Raw genomic sequence first — 17,397 nt, 5'->3', positions numbered from 1 at the left:
CAACACCGATCCTCAACGCCGTCTGATATCCCATACATATCAACCCTTCTTGGGCTTGGACGCATCCGAGTAGTCGTAGAACCCGGCGCCAGACTTGCGGCCCAGCTTGCCCTCTGCCACCATCTTGGTGAGCATCGGCACGGGCTTGACGAGCTCCTTTGGCAGCAACCCCTTGTCGGCATATGGCACCCACGCCTGGCTAACGAATTCCGTCACGTCGTTGCCGACGTAATCGAACAGCTCGAACGGTCCCATGGCTGGAGTCAGTCCATCCTTCTAAGTGCTCACGGTATCCCGCCCCGAGCTTCATGGCGATATCGATATCCTCGGCGCTTGCGTCCCCACGCTCGAGCATGCGAACTGCCTCCACTGGTGTTAGCGTATTCCAAAAAGCCGCCTCACGCTTGTAGGGAACCAGGAGACGGTTGACGATGAAACCGGGCACGTCCTTGGCCTTGACGCCGACCTTGCCGATCTGGTCGACGAAGTGTAGGAGGAGGTTGTAGGCCTCGTCGTTTGTTTGCGGGGTTCGCACGACCTCGACGAGCTTCATCATGACGGCCGGGTTGAAGAAGTGTAATCCGCCAAAGAGGGCTCTGCGTTCCGGGCTGACGGACTGGGCGATGTCCTGTACGAGGAGAGACGAGGTGTTGGACGCGAAGATGGTGTCGGGCCTATCGTCAGCTCAGCTGTCGATAGCGGGTAGGAAGAGGAACAGCGTATCTCTGCCTCGCTGATGGATGACCTCTACTCACCTGGCGGCCTTGTCCAAGCGCGCAAACAGCTCCTGCTTCAAAGGCAGATGCTCAATAACCGCCTCGATCACGAGGTCGACATCCGCGACAGCCTGTTCGCTAGAGTCAGCTCACCCTCTGGTCTCTCCCCAGACATACCCATTGGTCGTAGTCTCAATGTTGGCGAGGACGCGCTGCACGAATCCGTCGATATCATCCGGGCTCTGCTTCTTTGCAACGCGCGCGAGCGACTTTTTGATCCCCTCCATGCCGCGTCTGGGTCAGCTCCGCCTCTGAACCGACTCACTCCAACGCGTCCTCCCTCACATCGGCCATGGTGACCTTGATCCCTCCGGTCGCGGCGACCTGTGCGATACCGCTGCCCATGCTGCCCGCGCCGAAGACGGCGAGGCGTCGGACATCGCGCGGAGCAGTGGTCGAGCTGAGGTGGCGCGTGAGTGTCGATACTCGGGCGGCAGCGACGGCTGGGAGACGGGTGGCCGGCGCAATCATCGTTAGTGTCAGTGTGTGAAGGCTAATTCACAACAAGTTTCATAGAGGTAAGGATAAGGAGGGCCTACTCCTTTCAAGGAAAGAGCGGAATTCGGTTACTTTCCACTACCAAGGTGGGCATAGCCGGTCGGTCAGCTCCGGTCGGCCCTTCTGGAGCAGCGAGCGGACAGGCAATGATCGTGGACAGGATGCATACGGCTTGGCATAGACAGTGAACAGGATGCATACAGCTTGGCATAGACAGTGAACAGCAGACGCAAACCTGGTCTACATTCAGAGCTTGGACTTGATTGCCGCGCCAAACTCCTCCCGCGCCATGCGGGACCAGAAGAGCTCGTCGAGTTCGGCACTCCGCGGCGCGCGGGGCAACACACCCGCATCAATGACGCTGCGGTACATGCCCTCCTTGATGGCTCCCCACACGCCCCACGACGTCTTCGGACCCTCGCTAACGCCGATCTCGACAGCCCGCTCGAGCAGTCCGTTGGGGCCACGCGAGACGTCCACGATCTCGTGGATGATCCCAGCGGCGAGTGCCTGTTTCTGGTTGAAGCGGTCGCCCAGCGTCACGGGGGTAAGGTAGTTGGCGGCTAGTTTCATCTTGCACAGTTCGACGCCGGCGGGGGCGAGGGGAATACCGATGACATTCTCGTTCAGACTCAGCAGGCCACGGCCGCCAGTCATGATCCTGATGTCACAACAGAGCGCCATCAAGAAGGCGCCCGCGAAGCCCACATCAGCGCATACAGGACAGGCGCTTACAGTGTCCGTTGATGGCCGCGATGGTGATGAGCGGGAATGTGAGGAGGCGGTTCTTGAAGGGGTCGAAGAGTCCTGGTGTGAGTGGTGTGAGCAAAGGCCAGGAGAAACGCACCCTTGTTAAAGTCCGGGTTCTTGGTGGTCTCGGGGTCCAGCCCGTTGCTGAAGAACTTGGGTCCGCCGCCCGTGATGATTAGCGCGCCGCCCTGCCACTCGACCGGCGGCTTGCCGGCGTTGGTGCGCCGCCAGTCCGCCTCGATCTGGTCAAAGCGCCGCATCATCTCGTGCAGCACGTCGGCCGTCAAGCGGTTGTCGGGCGGCTGCGACAGTGTAATCTGCCACACGAGCGGGTGAGGACGGGTGACGGTTGTGAGGCCCATGATGCGAATGATGTGATGAGAGAGTTGAGAGTTGAGAGTTGAGATGTAGGGGTTCTTATGGACGATTCGGTAGTTCGGTCACTCGGTCACTTGCGAGCCGGCATTCCAGAACTGCACATTCGTGATGTCCATCTACGTTTGGTGGACGTTGATAGCTACTTGAGGGCTTGACGAAGTGGGCATGGGAGCTTCCAGATCAGCTTCAGTGACGTGAGATACATGCGATGAGTTCTGCATGCGGATTCGACGAAGAAGGTGCGGAAGTGGGCCCGACCATTCCGCATCGGCTACACATCATCTCCCAACGTCTTCCAATCGTCCTGAACATCAAAAACAACTTGCGCCCCTCTCAAAAGAGAACGCTGACCACTGACAGGATCGAACTGCCGACCTTTGCATTACTGATACGCGCTGCGTATTAGTACAATGCTCTAACCAGCTGAGCTAAGCGGCCAATTTGCGCACATTTTTGGGATTTGCGCGTTGAGATAATGCGCCGGGACACCTTTCTATCGCGTTCCAAAGTGTGTACTCGCTGTGCTCGCATTAACATCTGTCGGAAGAGAGGGGACGGAAGGACGGCAAGGGAGCGGTGTTAGCAGGGTCACAATCACCCGTGCGCCGACTGCATCAAGCTCTCAGATATTGACAGGCCTTAAGAGAGCCACACTAGGGGATGCAAGCTGTGAATGTACGGCGAGACAGGTTGTCCATGGTACTGCATACAATCCAACGCTACTCGCGCAGCCCTGCAGCTCGCAGGCTACGCAATGACGTACTTGCCAGCCTCCGCCGCCCACTCCTCGTGGCTGATGAAGCGCACCTCCGCCGCGCGGGCTCCTTCTACACTCGTCTGACCCATCTTGTCCTCCAGATGTCTGCGGAACATTTGCCATAATGTAGGGGATGGGCCAATCCACCTATCGCGACGGGATGTAGGCATTTGTTCCGCCCCCACCCACTGGACGAAGGTCACGCGCTCTGACCCGGTCGCGAGATTTTCGACACTCCCAATATCAGGATACCTATTGCGGCGTTGGATGGTCGGTTCGAGCACAAAGATGACGTCGCGCGCCTTTGGTATCGGGAACATCAGGCGGTCCCCCCATACCCACTGCAGGGTTATCACGCTCCGCTCCTGATCACGAGGTAGGCCGCCGGTGTTGAAGGCGTCGTGGATGGCTCTCGCGCTTTTCTCGCCCCGCATACTGTCAACGTATGTGGCCGCCTTGAGCTGACATCCTATGAGATGAGCACGCGGGCCGCGCCGCCGCACGACCTCGGGGTGGAGAAGAGAGATTAGGGCTGGTATGGGCGCGTATAGGTCCACAGCACGGACGTGTACCGCCTGCTGCGCGAAGCGGGCGAGCGCGACTTTGGTCTCTGGTGACCAGGAGGCTGGGTTGGGGATGGGAAGGCTGGGGAGACGTGAGCCGTCGACGGCGCGGAGGTGCGCTGCGCTGTCCTGGTAGTGCACACCGATATGTTCGAAGAAGATGGCGTCTACCCGGTCCCGAAGTGATGTGCTGCCTGCACGCAGGGCGATGAGGGCGCTCGGGACAGCGTGGGAGATGATGGCATCCAAGATGTGCGGGTAAGCGGCGGCGTCGATGGTCATGGCGAACTGCGGAGGAGAGGAGGATTGGGAGAGCAGGTGTTGGCATTGCATGCCTCACTTGTACAACAAGGTGGAGGTGAGGACAGGCGGTGTGTCACGTGACCTTCCTTTATCGCGACTGACTTTGACTTTACGACTTACCTTTGTCTTTCAGCAGAAGTGGCCTCTCCAGACTTATACGTGGCCTGTACCTTGGTAGGTTCGACTTGGGGGTGCCCAATATCATAAATACAAAGCCCTTGCAGCCTAACGATTGGGAAGCTCTTGAGGGATTTTGGGCGCAAAGCCCTTGACGCGCTCACCAGTGAGGGTTGGGAACCCGTGGCCCCGGATTACAGTGTGCTGTGCCCTCTAGGCAGCATTTCGTTCCAAACATTGTCGGTGGACGAATATGCAGTGGGGTATCGCACCACGGGGATACTGACCGGGTCACAAGACCTTGGGGATGGTCCCAACAACAAGGGCTCGTGTACATCCTCAAGACCGGAGCGATGAGAAGCCTGTCGACCAAAGGCATTCGAGGCCATGGCCTTCCGGAGCGACGTAGATGTGGTCCAAGCGATCGCTTGCTTCAGGGAGAAAATCGCGCTCGAGCATCTCGGATGGGAAGCCGGCCCACCGCCAAGTGGGCATGGCCACCACAAGGAGACAGAGGCCCTGCCGGTCGCAACCAACAAAGAAAGGCAAGCTCCAGTTGGCGGCGCAGTGGGAGACTATGTCGGGCCATGCATTTCAGAGTTGTGAGCGTAGACTCGTAGACTAGCGTCTAGATGTTGCTGCGTTTTGACCTGTGAAACTCGCCGAGTTTCACCCGACTCCAGGGCCGATCATCCCCCATCAGGTTCAAGGCACTTGAAACTGGCCGATCGTGATCGTGATACAAATGCGCCATCTCACTAAAATCTCCCACCAACATCTGTTCCAGAATACATGATAGTTATACATATGTATGCAGAACAGTACAAACTGCAACTCAAAGCTTGCATGTTGCTGCATCGACGCTTGGTTGAACGCCACGCCGGGGGCTCGCGCCTCGGCAGGGCAGTAAGCGGAATCTGAGTAACTCTGTCCCTTTGCTGTCCCTCCCGCCTTTTGACGTCACTGGGTCGATCCAGATCGATCTACGTGCCATTCAAAGCCAAGCATCTCGTGGCCGCCTCTCACCGTCATCCTCCACGCAACACTCCTTCTTCCTTCCTCTTCATCTCTCTCCATCTCTCCACTCTTTCATCCCAACACTTGCCATGTCCACTCCTCAGCCCCCCGCTCCTCCCTCTGCAGGCGCGCCCGGTGGCCCCTCTGGCGCCATCGTCGCTGCCCTCACCGCCTCTGGCGGCTCTGAGAGCGCTGGTGAGTCTTCGCTGCTAGAGTGCCCTTACCCCAGGCTTCCTCAACGATATCATTGCCAACCTATGGCCCAACATCAGCATCGTTGGCCGCGACATGACCAAGTCGATCGTCGAGCCCATGTTCGCGAGCATGCTCCCCTCGCCCCTTAACTCGCTGCACTTTGTCAAGATTGATCTCGGCAAGGTCCCCATCAAGTTGGGCAACGTCGACACGCATAAGATGGCCAGCGGTGCCATAAAGATGGACCTCGACATCGACTGGGATGGCGAGTGTGACATCGAGCTCGATGGCAAGATGATTCCCAAGATCGGCATCGAGGCTATCAAGCTCCACGGCCGCATGAGCATGCTCCTTGGGCCCGTCATCAATCAGATTCCTCTCGTTCGTGTCCCAATTGTCAGTTCTAACTCTTCAGGTCGGTGCGGCCCAGGTAGCGTTTATCAACCCCCCATACATCAAACTCAAGTACACAGATGTGGCGGCGGTCGCCAACATCGGCTTCATCGATCGCTCGATCAACAACGTCATCCAGAGTATCCTCGCGGGTATGATGGTGCTGCCCAACCGTTTCCTCGTCAAGCTTGATGCCAAGAACGACTGGTTCAGCACGTTCCAGTCCCCTCTGGGTATTCTCAAGGTACGTACCCCTACTATTCGCGCACTGACATGAAGGTGACTGCCGAGAGCGCTTCCAACCTCGGCGCGGCCAAGGAGAGCAAGGGCTTCCTTGGCAAGTTAGTGCACGACGAGGTCGACTGCTTCGCCGACGTGACGCTCGGTGCCGAGAAGTGGCGCACCAAGACGATAAACAACAACCGCCACCCAGAGTGGAACGAGACGCACGACTACCTCCTCTCTGACCACGACCAGGTCGTTACGGTAGAGGTCGTGGACGACGATCATGCCGGAGATGACGCGATTGGCAAGGCGAGCGTCACGGTCAAGGAGCTTCTCATGAGCGGTGATAGCCACGAAGTGAGCCTCAAGCTCGACGATAAGCCCACGGATGGCAAGGTCCGCATCAGAGGCCACTTCATGGCCCTCGTCGCCGACCCCGCTTCCCTCAGTAGCCAGGAGGAGGGCACGCACGGAGTGGTCTCCGTACTCATCGCATCGGCCTTCAACATCAGCGGCAAGAGAGAGGAGCTCAAGCCCAGCATCAAGGTCGTGTGGGGCGATTCCAACTTCCGTACCGGCATCAAGGCGGACGCGCCCGGCTCGGATGTCCAGAATCCCAGCTTCGACGTCGCGTACAATATTCCTCTCTCGAACAAGGTTACCGTGCGGGGCGCCGCGCCTGTGCGTCTCATCCTCATGGACGCCGAGAAGGAGCGCGGCTCCGTTGACATTCCTCTTGACAAGGTGCTCAATGCTCCTGGCATGGCGGTCGCCGAGGACTACAAGCTCGCGGATGGCACTGTAATCCGCGCGGCGGTCGTCATCCGCGGCACCAAGTCGGCCCACTAGGCAGATTACAAGCTCGCGGATGGCAGTGTCATGCGCGCGGCGGTCGTCATCCGCGGCACCACGTCGGCCCACTAGGCAGCCAAAGCAGGCTCACACACGAGAGCGTCGGAAGGACTGTGAGATAATCTTTCAGAGGAAGCGCTAGCAGCATGTTACTATTATCATTACACTGCAATGGGTCCCCACGGTCCCCACGGTCCCCACTGACCCGGAACTGAGGTTGCCTGACCGCGATGGGCCGCGCCATATCCATCACTGCGGTTGTAAACGAAGCACCGACAAGTACCTGATACATTCCTACTTGCGCTGCCACACACGCTCACCCCCGATCCACGTCTCGTCGACGCCAGCCTGCGCCTCACGCAGGGTGTTGACGCCGTCCCGGAACGGATCAACATTCACAATCGCAAAGTCGGCGCTCTTCCCCTTCTCGAGGCTACCATACACGTCCTCCTGATACGTGCTGTACGCCGTGCCAGCAGTATAATGCCGGATGCTGACGGCGAGGGGGAATGAGAATTTCTCCATCGCGATAAGCCGTGGGTCGGTAGGGTCGGGCAGTTTAGGGTTGACGCCCGACCTGCGTGTGGTGGCGGTGTAGAGGTTCGGGAAGGGGTGGTGTGGTGCGACTGGAGCGTCGGTACCGAAGCTGATGAGACTGCCGGCCTCCTGGAACTCTTTCCAAGGAAAGGCGCGGTCGGTACGCTCGTCGTAACCGAGCATCTTACGCCAGTTGGCCATGTACACCGGATCGGCGTGGAGGGGCTGCAAGCTGGCCACGATACCGTGTTTCGTGAGCCGCTTGATGCTGTCGGAAGTGATGCTTTCGAGGTGTTCCATGCGGTGCCGCCTGTTCTTGGGCCCGTTGGCCTCGTAGGTAGCTTCGAAGGCGTCGAGGGCCTGCTCGCTCGCCGCGTCGCCCAGGGCATGGCATGCGATCTGGAGACCTAAAGAATCAGCAAGGATGAAGACCTTGGTCAGGTCATCCTTGGGCCAGATGGGTCCGGGCTTGCTGCCGTCGGGATACGGGTCCTTCATGTATGCAGTCTACATTAGCGATATTCGAGGAGGGGGAGCGTACACATGAATCGACGACGCCGTCCGAGATGGTCTTGATTCCAATGACGTTGAGCCACTTTGCCTTATCTTTCAGACGGTCGCGATGTTCCGCCGCCCGACGGACTTGTTTCGCATGGTCCTCCTGCGTTCCAAGACTATTGATGAACCAATGCGCGTTGATACGGATCGGCAGGCGGCCGTCCTCGTCATATATCTCCTCCAACGCTTCGAGGCTGTCTTCCATCATAGCCATGTCGACGCCGCCCGTCACGCCTGTGGAGACGAACGCCTCAAACGACAATTTGAGAGCTGCCTTGCGTTCATCCTTAGTCGTGTTTTCCGAGAGGTACGGCCACACGATGGTGTGGAAGGCGTTTTCCTACGCTCAGCGCAACACTTGGTTTTATTTACCTTGAGGAATCCCGTAGCGTCGCCGTTTGCGTCGCGCTCAATCTCGCCGCCCGACGGGTCGGGCGTGTCCTTCGTGATTCCAAGAACCTTGAGTGCAGCAGAATTGACCCAGCAACTATGCAGGTCTGCACTGTCGATAAACACGGGTGTGTCGGGCTCGGCCTGGTCCAAGATCTCCTTGGTGGGCGAAACGCCCAGGGTGTCGTATAAGAAGCTTGCGCCGAGAAGGAACTTTGCATCGGGCTGCTCGCGTTTACGCTGGCGCACAAGGTCCTGTACCTCGGCAGCCGTCTTGCCGAGACAGACGAATCGGGTTAGGAAACTGCCAAATTGAAGAGTATGGATGTGTCCGTCGAGGACGCCGGGGAGGACGACGCGTCCTCGGAGATCAACCACCTCGGCTTGGGACTGGATTAGTTTGGGAGGCGGGTGGACTCACGCCAGCGATACGCTCGGCTTCATGGTTCGGACCGACGAACGCGACCTGGTCGCCGTCGACGACGAGCGCGTCGTGCAGCGTATCGTCGTCGCGGGCCGACGTGAACACTCGACCGTTCTTGAAGATACGCATGGTGAGTAACTGACAACCACAACGGCATGCCAGTCATTACATACCCCTTCTGCAGGAGCTGAGGTAGAGGTAACCGTGGTGGTGGCGTAGATGGCTAGCCGATATGCGCCCGATGCGACTGCGATTCTCCGTTTACCCATCCTTCACTGTACCTCTTCAAAGGGCCCCACACTGGTTGTTCCTGCCCACCCCCACCCAACCTCGGCAGTTGCGAGTTGAGTACGTACTTGCTGCGTGCCGACCGTCACGGCTGTGCAGCTGATTCAGGTAGCAATCAAACACCGAGCACGTGCTACAGACACGGTGTGCTTCTTGGGTGCTACAGACACCGCGTGCTTCCGGGGTGTTTGGCGGGCGAATGTTGGTGACGACACACCCGAACGAGTCGTATACTTTGCCAGTTGCACTGATGGCTGGGCGATCCGTGGCACCGCGGCATCGCCAAGCGTGTATCATCTCAGTGCCACTATCACGCAGCCAACAGAGGTCGACTACCGGCTCAACCACCATTCATCCCACACTGAAATAGACGGTGCGTCCGATAACTGCGGAATGCCGTTCACGACCCGCTCGTCTCGGCAGTCTATCAACCAATCGGAATCTGTCAGAGGCAAGCTACTGGGTGGGGCTGCATTCCAGACCTCGGTCTCCAAGGTACCCAGACGCCCACCCGATGTGATGCGACCACATCCGACTCCCATCTCACTCTCTCCCACCCCACCTTGGTTTGACGATTCACAACTCGGTCAAAAGAACATAAGAACTCTTCAAGAACAAGCACAAGACACTGACTCTGAACTAATACCCTCATCATGACAGACTTGGACGTTCCTGGCACGACAAGAATTCTCGACGAGTCGGGCGAGATTGTCGGCGCAAACAACTTTACACTCGTACCAGAGCCTAGTGCCGACCCCGAGGATCCACTCAATTGGTCTCCGGGCCGGAAACGCATCCAACTCGCGTGTATCGTTTTCTACACTGTCGCGTTTTGTTTCTGCACGGGATGTCTCGCTGCCATCTACGAGCCCGTGAGTGAGGCGACGGGGCTCAGCCTTGCCGACCTCAACTCGGGTGTCGGGTACGTGTATCTCTGCCTGGGTATTTTCCAACTGGTGACCCAACCGCGTGAGTATGCTCAACCCACTGCTTTTGCTTGCTAATACCCAGTGGCCCTCAGTATTGGGAAGCGGCCAGTGTACATTCTCTCGATGATTGGATGTGCCGGCTACCCGTTCTGGATCACTCGCATCAAGACCCTGGGCGAGTGGTACGGTGCTTGCGTGTACCTCGGTTTCGTCGGGAGCCCGCTCTTCGTTCTCCCAGAACTCTCGCTCACCGACACGTTCTTCTACCACGAGCGCGGCCTTCCGCTCGGCATCTACGTCGCGGCCACGTACGGTGGTGCGCTCGGCTCGCCCATCCTCTCGGGTTTCATCTACAGTGGACTCGGATGGAAAGCACCCCCATACTTTGCCAGTGGTGGAATTCTTCTCGTCGCAGTCACCCTCCTCATCTTTCTGGAGGAGACCAACTTCCGCCGCGTCGCCGCTCCGGTCGTCATCACGGAGGAACAGGTTGCCAACCAGGTCGGCACGGACAAGAATGTCACGCGCCACAGCATCGCTCCAGTGGATGAAAAGGCTGCCGATGTCGCCATCGACCATATCGACTCGGAACATATCGTCAAGGCTTACGACCGCCTCGTTACTCCTTGGCCAGGACCGCGTCCTTGGAAGCTCCTCACCATTTCGCCCAATGCAGGCGGCCTCATGTGGCGCGGTATCCTGTACCCTCTCGCCATGCTCCGGCTGCCAATTATCTGGTGGTGCGGTGTCATCTTTGCCCTCTACCAGGTATTCTACAACGGCATGGTTGCGCTCTCGTCTGGTGTCCTCAGTGTTGAGCCGTACAATATGGCGCCGAACATGGTGGGCTTGACTTTTGTCTCGCCCCTCATCGCCATCATCCCCGGTGCCGTTGCGGGTGGATATATTGTGGACAAGTTTACAATTTGGCAGGCGCGCAAAAACCACGGCATCTCTGAAGCCGAACATAAACTCAAGCTCATGATATTCCCAACCATCCTCGCGCCCTTTGGCCTGCTCATGATTGGACTGGGACCGTATTACGGTGCGCACTGGATCGTCTTCGTGCTCGGCGAGTTTGTCCTCACCATCTCGGGTCCACTTGCAACGCTGCTCAGTCTCACGTACGCGTTCGACAGTTTCCATTCTCTCGAGCCCGACGAGGAGAACCGTAACGGACCCCAGGCCGAGACGCAGCACTGTGGACCATACGTCCAGGCCGTCATTGTCATGGCCCTCACCATCACGTTTGCGTTCAACTACGTCATCACGCCGTGGGCGTTCGGCGGCGGATTCCTCGTGTACGGCACGACAGCTGCCGCGATGGCCACAGTCATCAACATCACGTACGTCATCATGCTCAAGTGGGGCAAGAAGTTCCGTAAGAGCGGCGCACCGTACTACCGCAAGATTATCAACTGGTGATGAAGGGACGTTGTTGGGAGGGGATGACGTTGTCTGGGAGGGGATGTCTGGTAACAGCCGAGTTTTGTTTCAAGTTAAGAGTTGTAGTCGTATCGAGCAAGTCAAATGCAGCGTCTGAAACGCAACTAAAAGATCTGGAACCAAGCCATGGCATATCACCTGTGCCCATCAGACGTGCGCTATCAGATACGTCGAACAATAGATTACAAGTCGGTCTTGACTCCGAGTTTCTGGATGGTCCAGTCCCACAAGTCGTCCTGGAGCCCAACGTCGTAGCTCTGCTTGCTGCTCTCGATCTTGTTTTCGACCTTGTAATACGCCATCCTCTCGCCCTTGTGTCCTGGGCTCAGAGCCAGGTCGGCCAGAGCCTTACCACTACGCTCCGAAGTAGACGTAGTGATACCCGACAACATAGAAACGAGGCCGGGCACGTAGCTCATGACGACCAACGCTGCGCCCATGATAACACCGCTCTCGCGGAATATCTTGGACCCGCCGGCGGGCACGAATCCGGGATCGAGCGCGGCCACCGTCCACTCTTTGCCCTTGTCCTCGGAATGCCGCGACAGGGCATAGGACCAGAGCACGTTGGCCAGTTTGGTGTTGCTGTACTGATTCTGGGGGTTCTGCGCCTCTTTCTCCTTGGCCGAGGCGACGTCAGCAGCATTCGTCCAGTGCGGCTTGGCGGGACTGCCGATCATTTCGGGGTTATGCATTCCGCTGCTGGTGAGGATGATGCGGGCGTCGATAGGGATCAAACCCTTGTCGTACAGTCCGAAGAAGAGTGCTGCTCCGCCCAGATGGTTGACGGCAAAGGTGCGCTCCACCCCGTCGATGAAGGTTGGCGAGCCACTCGCCGCCAACCCGGCATTCAGGAGGAGCGCCGAGACGGGGTGGTCCCAACCGTCGACGAAGGCATTGATCTCGGACAGGTTTCCAAGGTCAAATTGGCGCAGCTCGATGTTTGCCGGGAGTTGCTCGGGCGGCTGGGACTGATGTCAACCTCAATCCATTCGAGATAAGCACTCACCCGCCCAGTGATGATGACCTTGGCGTTTGGCTTGGCTGACGCAATCGCCTTGGCCGCCTCAAGGCCGATGCCGGACGTACCGCCCGTCACGATGTAGTAAGCTGGCAAAGACATGGTGGCGAAGAGTACTGTAGATGATGTGATGGAGCGTGGCGCCGTGTTTATGCCACTATAGCTTGGTTGGCATCAGCTGGGGTCAGCGGAGCTCAACTGGTGGGGCCTGCCGCACACCACGTATGTGCAATGTGCCGGCTCGGCGCCACCCGCAGGGCAGGGTCAGTCTAGTCCGCGACTACAGGAGTGATGTCAGCGAATTGAAAAGCGCTCCGATAGCGTTAGCCTCAGACATCGCTAATACATGCATAGCAGTAACCGGAACCGCCAAGCAGCCTACAAGGTACCGTCGACCCCAAGCTCGCGCACAGTCCAATCCCACAGGTCATCCTGGAGAGCGATGTCGCGACTCTGGGCACTCGACTCCCCCTTGTTCTCGATCTGGTAGTACACGCCCTTTTCGCCCTTATGCTCGGGACCCGTAACGAGCTCGGCGAGTGCCTTGCCACTACGCGGAACAGTGGACAGCGACGGTGTTGGGCGTCCCAGCCAACTTGCCAGGCCTAGAACCGCTCCTAGGATAGGCATGCCCACTGTGGCAAGCATGCCGCGATCCCGGAAAAGCTGTGTTCCGCCCGACGGCACGAAGCCGGGCGTCCATGCAATAACGGTCCATCCCTCGGGTGCGCGCCGCGAAAGCGCATGGGAGAAGAACATGTTGGCGAGCTTCGAGTTGGCGTACCGTACCATCCCGCCTTCCATTTCGGGGACGTTTGCGACCGCAACCTCGGCGGCCGATGTCCAATGAGGACCGGCGCGGACTTCGGTGCTATGCAGCTCGGAACTCACGACGATGACGCGCGCATCGGGGAGGAGGTGGGACTTGATTCCGAAGAACAAGGCCGCGTTGCCGACATGGTTGATGGCAAAGGTTGTTTCGAGCTCACCGACGTGCGAGAGGGCCACCATCATCACGCCCGCGTTGAGGATGACGGCGCTCAACGGCTTCGTCCAAGAAGCACAGAAGGCGCGTACTGCCTCCAGGTCTGCTAGGTCGCATTTCACGAACTCGACATTTGAAGGAAGGTCGCCGGGGGACGTCTGGGATCAGCGCAGAACCGAGACGACTTACCCGCCCCGTAACGGTGATGTGCAATGTTGGGTCGGCGGCGAGGATACGCGCGGCCTCGAGGCCCATGCCGCTCGTCCCGCCCGTGATGATTATGTATTTTTCGGAGGACATGGTGGATGGTTGAGTGGTGGTCGAGAGTGGCGAGAGACGAGGGTGACTCCTGAACAACGTCAGCCATCAAACCATATGACCTCATCGCCCTCTCTAGAGTTCGAACCAACGCCGGAGTAGATAGACAAACCTCAGCATGCATGTTCCTTCCAAAGCATGACCGACCTCAGCATCTACGACCGTGCACTCGGCGCCGTCCTAGCCTCTGCGGCTGGTGACGCACTCGGGGCGCCCTACGAAAACGACCATGGCATGCAAGCCGCCCTAGCTGCGGGAGAACCTGTACGCTTCACCTCGTCCGAGCACTGGACAGAGGGTGAATGGACAGACGACACGGCGATGGCAATCCCCCTACTGGAAGCGTGTGCTCGTGGACTCGACGTCGGAACCGAGGCTGGCCTCAACTTTGTTGGCGCCCGATGGTTGGAGTGGGGCACGGTCGGCCCAGAAGCGGGCAAGGGGATCGGGAGGCAGACGTTGGCCGTCTTCGACCACGTGGTCTCCGTCCAGCGCGCCGAACAGCAAGGCCGACAACAGCGGCCGCTGAGTGCGACCATGGCGGAGCAGGCGGCCGTCGTCCATGCCAAGCACGGGCGCAGCGCAGGTAATGGGAGTCTGATGCGAGTCGGGCCCCTTGCGATCGGATACCTCGGCGCAGGCGACGCCCCCCGACTCGCTAACGCTGCGAGGAAGCAAGCTCTGACCACGCATTACGAAGCGGACGCCAGCGACGCGGCCGTGCTCTGGTCCCTGGCCATCCGACACGCTATCCTCACGGGCCAAACCGACCTCCGAGCCCAGCTGATATACCTCCCTCCAGACCGGAGAGATCTGTGGGCTGCACGCATCGATGCGGGGGAGAAAGGCTCGTTCAACGACTTTTATCGCCTGAATAACTGGGTCGTCGCGGCGCTACAGTGTGCGTGGATCGCCATACGCGTCGGAAACGACGTGCGCACAACCCTCGTCGCGGCGGTCATGGGGCTCGGCGATACCGATACCGTCGCTGCCATTGCTGGAGCCCTCGCAGGAGCAAAGTATGGCGCCAGTAGCGTGCCGCCCGAATGGAGGGAGAAGCTCCATGGGTGGCCGGGATACACTGTCGCAGACCTGGAACGCCTCGTACAAGAAACGCTCAGGCGACAGTCGTGAGCGCACCCTTGTAGACAGGTACATGGATTCAAGAATCTGCTGCACTTGCAAACATTCAACGTGTCGCGCACGCACGCACCATCCACTAGGCTCACAAGTACCGGCGGCGGCGGCGAGCCGCAATTCGTGTTCGAATCATTGCCGTAGAATGCCTTTTCCGGTCATTGGAGGTCGACCCGGTCACCCGAGTCTTCACTACGTCCTCACGCACATGCCTAGCGCGGAGAACCATGACCGCCGTCACACGTAGCATCTGAGGCCCCCCCCCCCCCCCTTGCAAGACACCCTACTCCTACCAATGTACAGTACAGGGGACAGAGCGGGTGTGAACAGAGCGTTTGCTGGAAGTAAGCTGAGCTGGGGCCTCACGTATCAGTTCACCACAGGACGCTGCTGGCACTGACGGACAGCGGCGAAGTTCGATTGGAGGCCATTGAGGCACAGCGACCAGCTAGACAGGTACGTCGGTCAGAAGCATGCAGACCAAGAGGCCCGGGTCACCAACATATCAAACCTCCGTGCACGCGGCATGCTGTTGCCGCGATCGAGAGGCCCGAGGTATGACAATCCCCAGTTCATCAACAAAAATGCGGGGTGTGGCGTGGGGTAGATTGAGGATATGGCGGGCGCCGGCGAATAACTCAGCCGAGGTCGCCCCTCACCCTGGAGGCGCAGAGCATGTTGACACCTCGTCTATTGTTCTCAAGCCTCTGTGCCTTGTCAATGGCCCCATTCGTACTGTATAAGGACGTCGCATCGGGATGTAAAGGTTCTGCAACCCCCTCTCTTCCCCCCCCCCCCCCTCCCTCACACAACACACTCACAATGCTCCTCGCTCCCATGAAGGGTGTCGCGCTCGTCACCGGTGCCGCGTCCGGCGTGAGTTTGTTCTCTCTCAACTCTGACGTAAGATCGGACAGGCCACCGCACGCGCATTCATCCGCGCCGGCGTGAAGCGCCTTACCTGCGCCGACCTGCAGGCTGACAAGCTCGACGCCCTCAAGGCCGAGTACGCGAACGACGACGTCGACATTCTCGCCGTTTCGTGCAACGTGGCCGACTCGGGGGCCGTCAAGGCCATGGTCGAAGCTACCGTCGAGCGGTTCGGGCGCCTCGACTACGCGGTCAACTGCGCTGGCATCACCGGTACGCCGGGGCGTATGGCCGAGTCGTCGGACCAGGACTGGGACAAGGTCATTGCCGTCAACCAGAGCGGGGTGTTCTACTGCCTCCGCGAGCAGCTGGCTGTCATGAAGGAGCAAGAGCCTCTCGAGGGGTATGTTAGGGTTTGGGTTGGGATTGGGCTTACGACAGTGCGTCGGATGAGCGCCGCGCTCAGCGCGGTGCGATTGTTGGCATCGCGTCGATTGCGGGGCTGGTGGGTGTCGGCGGTCTTCCGGGTTACGTGGCTAGCAAGCATGCGGTGGTTGGCATGGCGAAGGCCGCGGCGTCCGAGTACAGCGCGGCTGGTATTCGCATCAACAACATTGCGCCCGGATACATTGACACGCCGGTGAGTACGGAATGGGATGTGCTGGGTCCGTGGGTGGCTTAGGGACGCGGAGAATAAGGATAAAGGTGGCGCGCACCCATGCTGACCCCAGATGACGCAGACGGCCCAGGTCGAGAGCGACCTCGCACACATGCCTCCCGTGCCCATGCAGCGTGCCGGGCGGCCCGAGGAGATCGCCGACGTCGCCGTCTTCCTGTGCAGCGAGGGTGCGTCGTTTGTCACTGGCGCAACGTGGGCTGTCGACGGCGGGTACACCTGCCTCTGAGAGCGATGAAGAAAGATGAATGGTGTGTGGTTGGTGCTGTCAACACGTGCTGTTTACTCCGTAAGCTATGACCCAACGACCGAGAATGAACATAGAAAGGTTCGAGCTTGTGTGACCTCTTACCATTGGCCATTAACCCATCTGCACACTCATACCAACCACTCACACCTCATCTCGACGTTCCCATGCAGGGACCCATGGGAACAACAATGATAGCAGGTTACGCATTGCAGGACTGAGAGTGGAGTGCAAGGTGGGCCTCGGTAATGCCTGCACTGCTGTGCGTCTGTATCCAGTATTCCATGCACTTTTTACCTGTCAAGTAGCCACTACAGAGCGACTGGGGTTGGGAAGTGTTAACTGACGCCTGGGGGAGCGACAGCATTCAACCCTTCCTGGCTCCAATGAACACAAGCACCATCTAATCATATCACGTGGCGCTGCATTCCCGCCACGGCCGAGTGAACACGACTCATCGACCTCTCGCCTAACCTTGATTGCTTGGAGTCCGGGGTGCAATGGGCCAGCTTGCCGGGATCAGCTACCAACCACTCAGCGGTGGTGACGGCGATGGGGCAATCAGCGCCGAATCTCATCGGGTGTGAGGAGGTTCAGTAGAGTGATATGAGATTAGTAGACGCAAGGCTGATTGTAGAGAGTGGGGTAGGTGAATCGGTGGAGTTCGGGCCGAGAGTTGCACCACCATCAAGATTGCACACGCACGTACACAATGTGGGGATCCTTCATCTTCTGATAAGGCCCCGC

The 17,397-nt window shown here is 58.8% G+C and overlaps 10 protein-coding genes across 10 annotated transcripts; 4 read left to right on the top strand and 6 right to left on the bottom strand.

Annotated features, from left to right (window-relative positions):
* Positions 1-39: 39 nt before the first annotated feature.
* Positions 40-1,247, bottom strand: CcaverHIS019_0309980 (uncharacterized protein; the record flags this gene model as incomplete). The annotated part of the gene is made up of 6 exons (XM_060599506.1): positions 40-257; positions 289-369; positions 403-674; positions 756-854; positions 894-1,010; positions 1,042-1,247. 6 exons carry the CDS (start codon positions 1,245-1,247, stop codon positions 40-42), a joined length of 993 nt encoding a protein of 330 aa, XP_060456193.1.
* A 273-nt stretch (positions 1,248-1,520) lies between these two features.
* On the bottom strand, positions 1,521-2,386 carry CcaverHIS019_0309970 (uncharacterized protein; the record flags this gene model as incomplete). The annotated part of the gene is made up of 3 exons (XM_060599505.1): positions 1,521-1,935; positions 2,000-2,081; positions 2,122-2,386. 3 exons carry the CDS (start codon positions 2,384-2,386, stop codon positions 1,521-1,523), a joined length of 762 nt encoding a protein of 253 aa, XP_060456192.1.
* Positions 2,387-3,149: 763 nt separating this feature from the next.
* On the bottom strand, positions 3,150-4,004 carry CcaverHIS019_0309960 (uncharacterized protein; the record flags this gene model as incomplete). Its single annotated transcript, XM_060599504.1, has 1 exon — positions 3,150-4,004. One exon carries the CDS (start codon positions 4,002-4,004, stop codon positions 3,150-3,152), a length of 855 nt encoding a protein of 284 aa, XP_060456191.1.
* Positions 4,005-5,248: 1,244 nt separating this feature from the next.
* Positions 5,249-6,821, top strand: CcaverHIS019_0309950 (uncharacterized protein; the record flags this gene model as incomplete). Its single annotated transcript, XM_060599503.1, has 4 exons — positions 5,249-5,354; positions 5,389-5,735; positions 5,770-5,991; positions 6,027-6,821. 4 exons carry the CDS (start codon positions 5,249-5,251, stop codon positions 6,819-6,821), a joined length of 1,470 nt encoding a protein of 489 aa, XP_060456190.1.
* A 297-nt stretch (positions 6,822-7,118) lies between these two features.
* On the bottom strand, positions 7,119-8,862 carry CcaverHIS019_0309940 (uncharacterized protein; the record flags this gene model as incomplete). Its single annotated transcript, XM_060599502.1, has 4 exons — positions 7,119-7,868; positions 7,903-8,259; positions 8,292-8,699; positions 8,731-8,862. 4 exons carry the CDS (start codon positions 8,860-8,862, stop codon positions 7,119-7,121), a joined length of 1,647 nt encoding a protein of 548 aa, XP_060456189.1.
* Positions 8,863-9,674: 812 nt separating this feature from the next.
* Positions 9,675-11,375, top strand: CcaverHIS019_0309930 (uncharacterized protein; the record flags this gene model as incomplete). Its single annotated transcript, XM_060599501.1, has 2 exons — positions 9,675-9,990; positions 10,033-11,375. 2 exons carry the CDS (start codon positions 9,675-9,677, stop codon positions 11,373-11,375), a joined length of 1,659 nt encoding a protein of 552 aa, XP_060456188.1.
* A 203-nt stretch (positions 11,376-11,578) lies between these two features.
* On the bottom strand, positions 11,579-12,519 carry CcaverHIS019_0309920 (uncharacterized protein; the record flags this gene model as incomplete). The annotated part of the gene is made up of 2 exons (XM_060599499.1): positions 11,579-12,367; positions 12,406-12,519. The coding sequence occupies 2 exons, from the start codon at positions 12,517-12,519 to the stop codon at positions 11,579-11,581; spliced, it is 903 nt and encodes a 300-aa protein (XP_060456187.1).
* Positions 12,520-12,795: 276 nt separating this feature from the next.
* Positions 12,796-13,702, bottom strand: CcaverHIS019_0309910 (uncharacterized protein; the record flags this gene model as incomplete). Its single annotated transcript, XM_060599498.1, has 2 exons — positions 12,796-13,560; positions 13,592-13,702. The coding sequence occupies 2 exons, from the start codon at positions 13,700-13,702 to the stop codon at positions 12,796-12,798; spliced, it is 876 nt and encodes a 291-aa protein (XP_060456186.1).
* Positions 13,703-13,858: 156 nt separating this feature from the next.
* CcaverHIS019_0309900 (uncharacterized protein) lies at positions 13,859-14,854 on the top strand (the record flags this gene model as incomplete). Its single annotated transcript, XM_060599497.1, has 1 exon — positions 13,859-14,854. The coding sequence occupies one exon, from the start codon at positions 13,859-13,861 to the stop codon at positions 14,852-14,854; it is 996 nt and encodes a 331-aa protein (XP_060456185.1).
* Positions 14,855-15,679: 825 nt separating this feature from the next.
* CcaverHIS019_0309890 (uncharacterized protein) lies at positions 15,680-16,632 on the top strand (the record flags this gene model as incomplete). Its single annotated transcript, XM_060599496.1, has 4 exons — positions 15,680-15,733; positions 15,766-16,130; positions 16,169-16,367; positions 16,459-16,632. 4 exons carry the CDS (start codon positions 15,680-15,682, stop codon positions 16,630-16,632), a joined length of 792 nt encoding a protein of 263 aa, XP_060456184.1.
* Positions 16,633-17,397: the final 765 nt, after the last annotated feature.

Source organism: Cutaneotrichosporon cavernicola, assembly GCF_030864355.1.
Source record: "Cutaneotrichosporon cavernicola HIS019 DNA, chromosome: 3".
NCBI classification, from domain to species: Eukaryota; Fungi; Basidiomycota; class Tremellomycetes; order Trichosporonales; family Trichosporonaceae; genus Cutaneotrichosporon; species Cutaneotrichosporon cavernicola.
The sequence above is the reverse complement of the archived record's forward strand: the minus strand, read 5'-3'. Positions and strand labels throughout refer to the sequence as shown.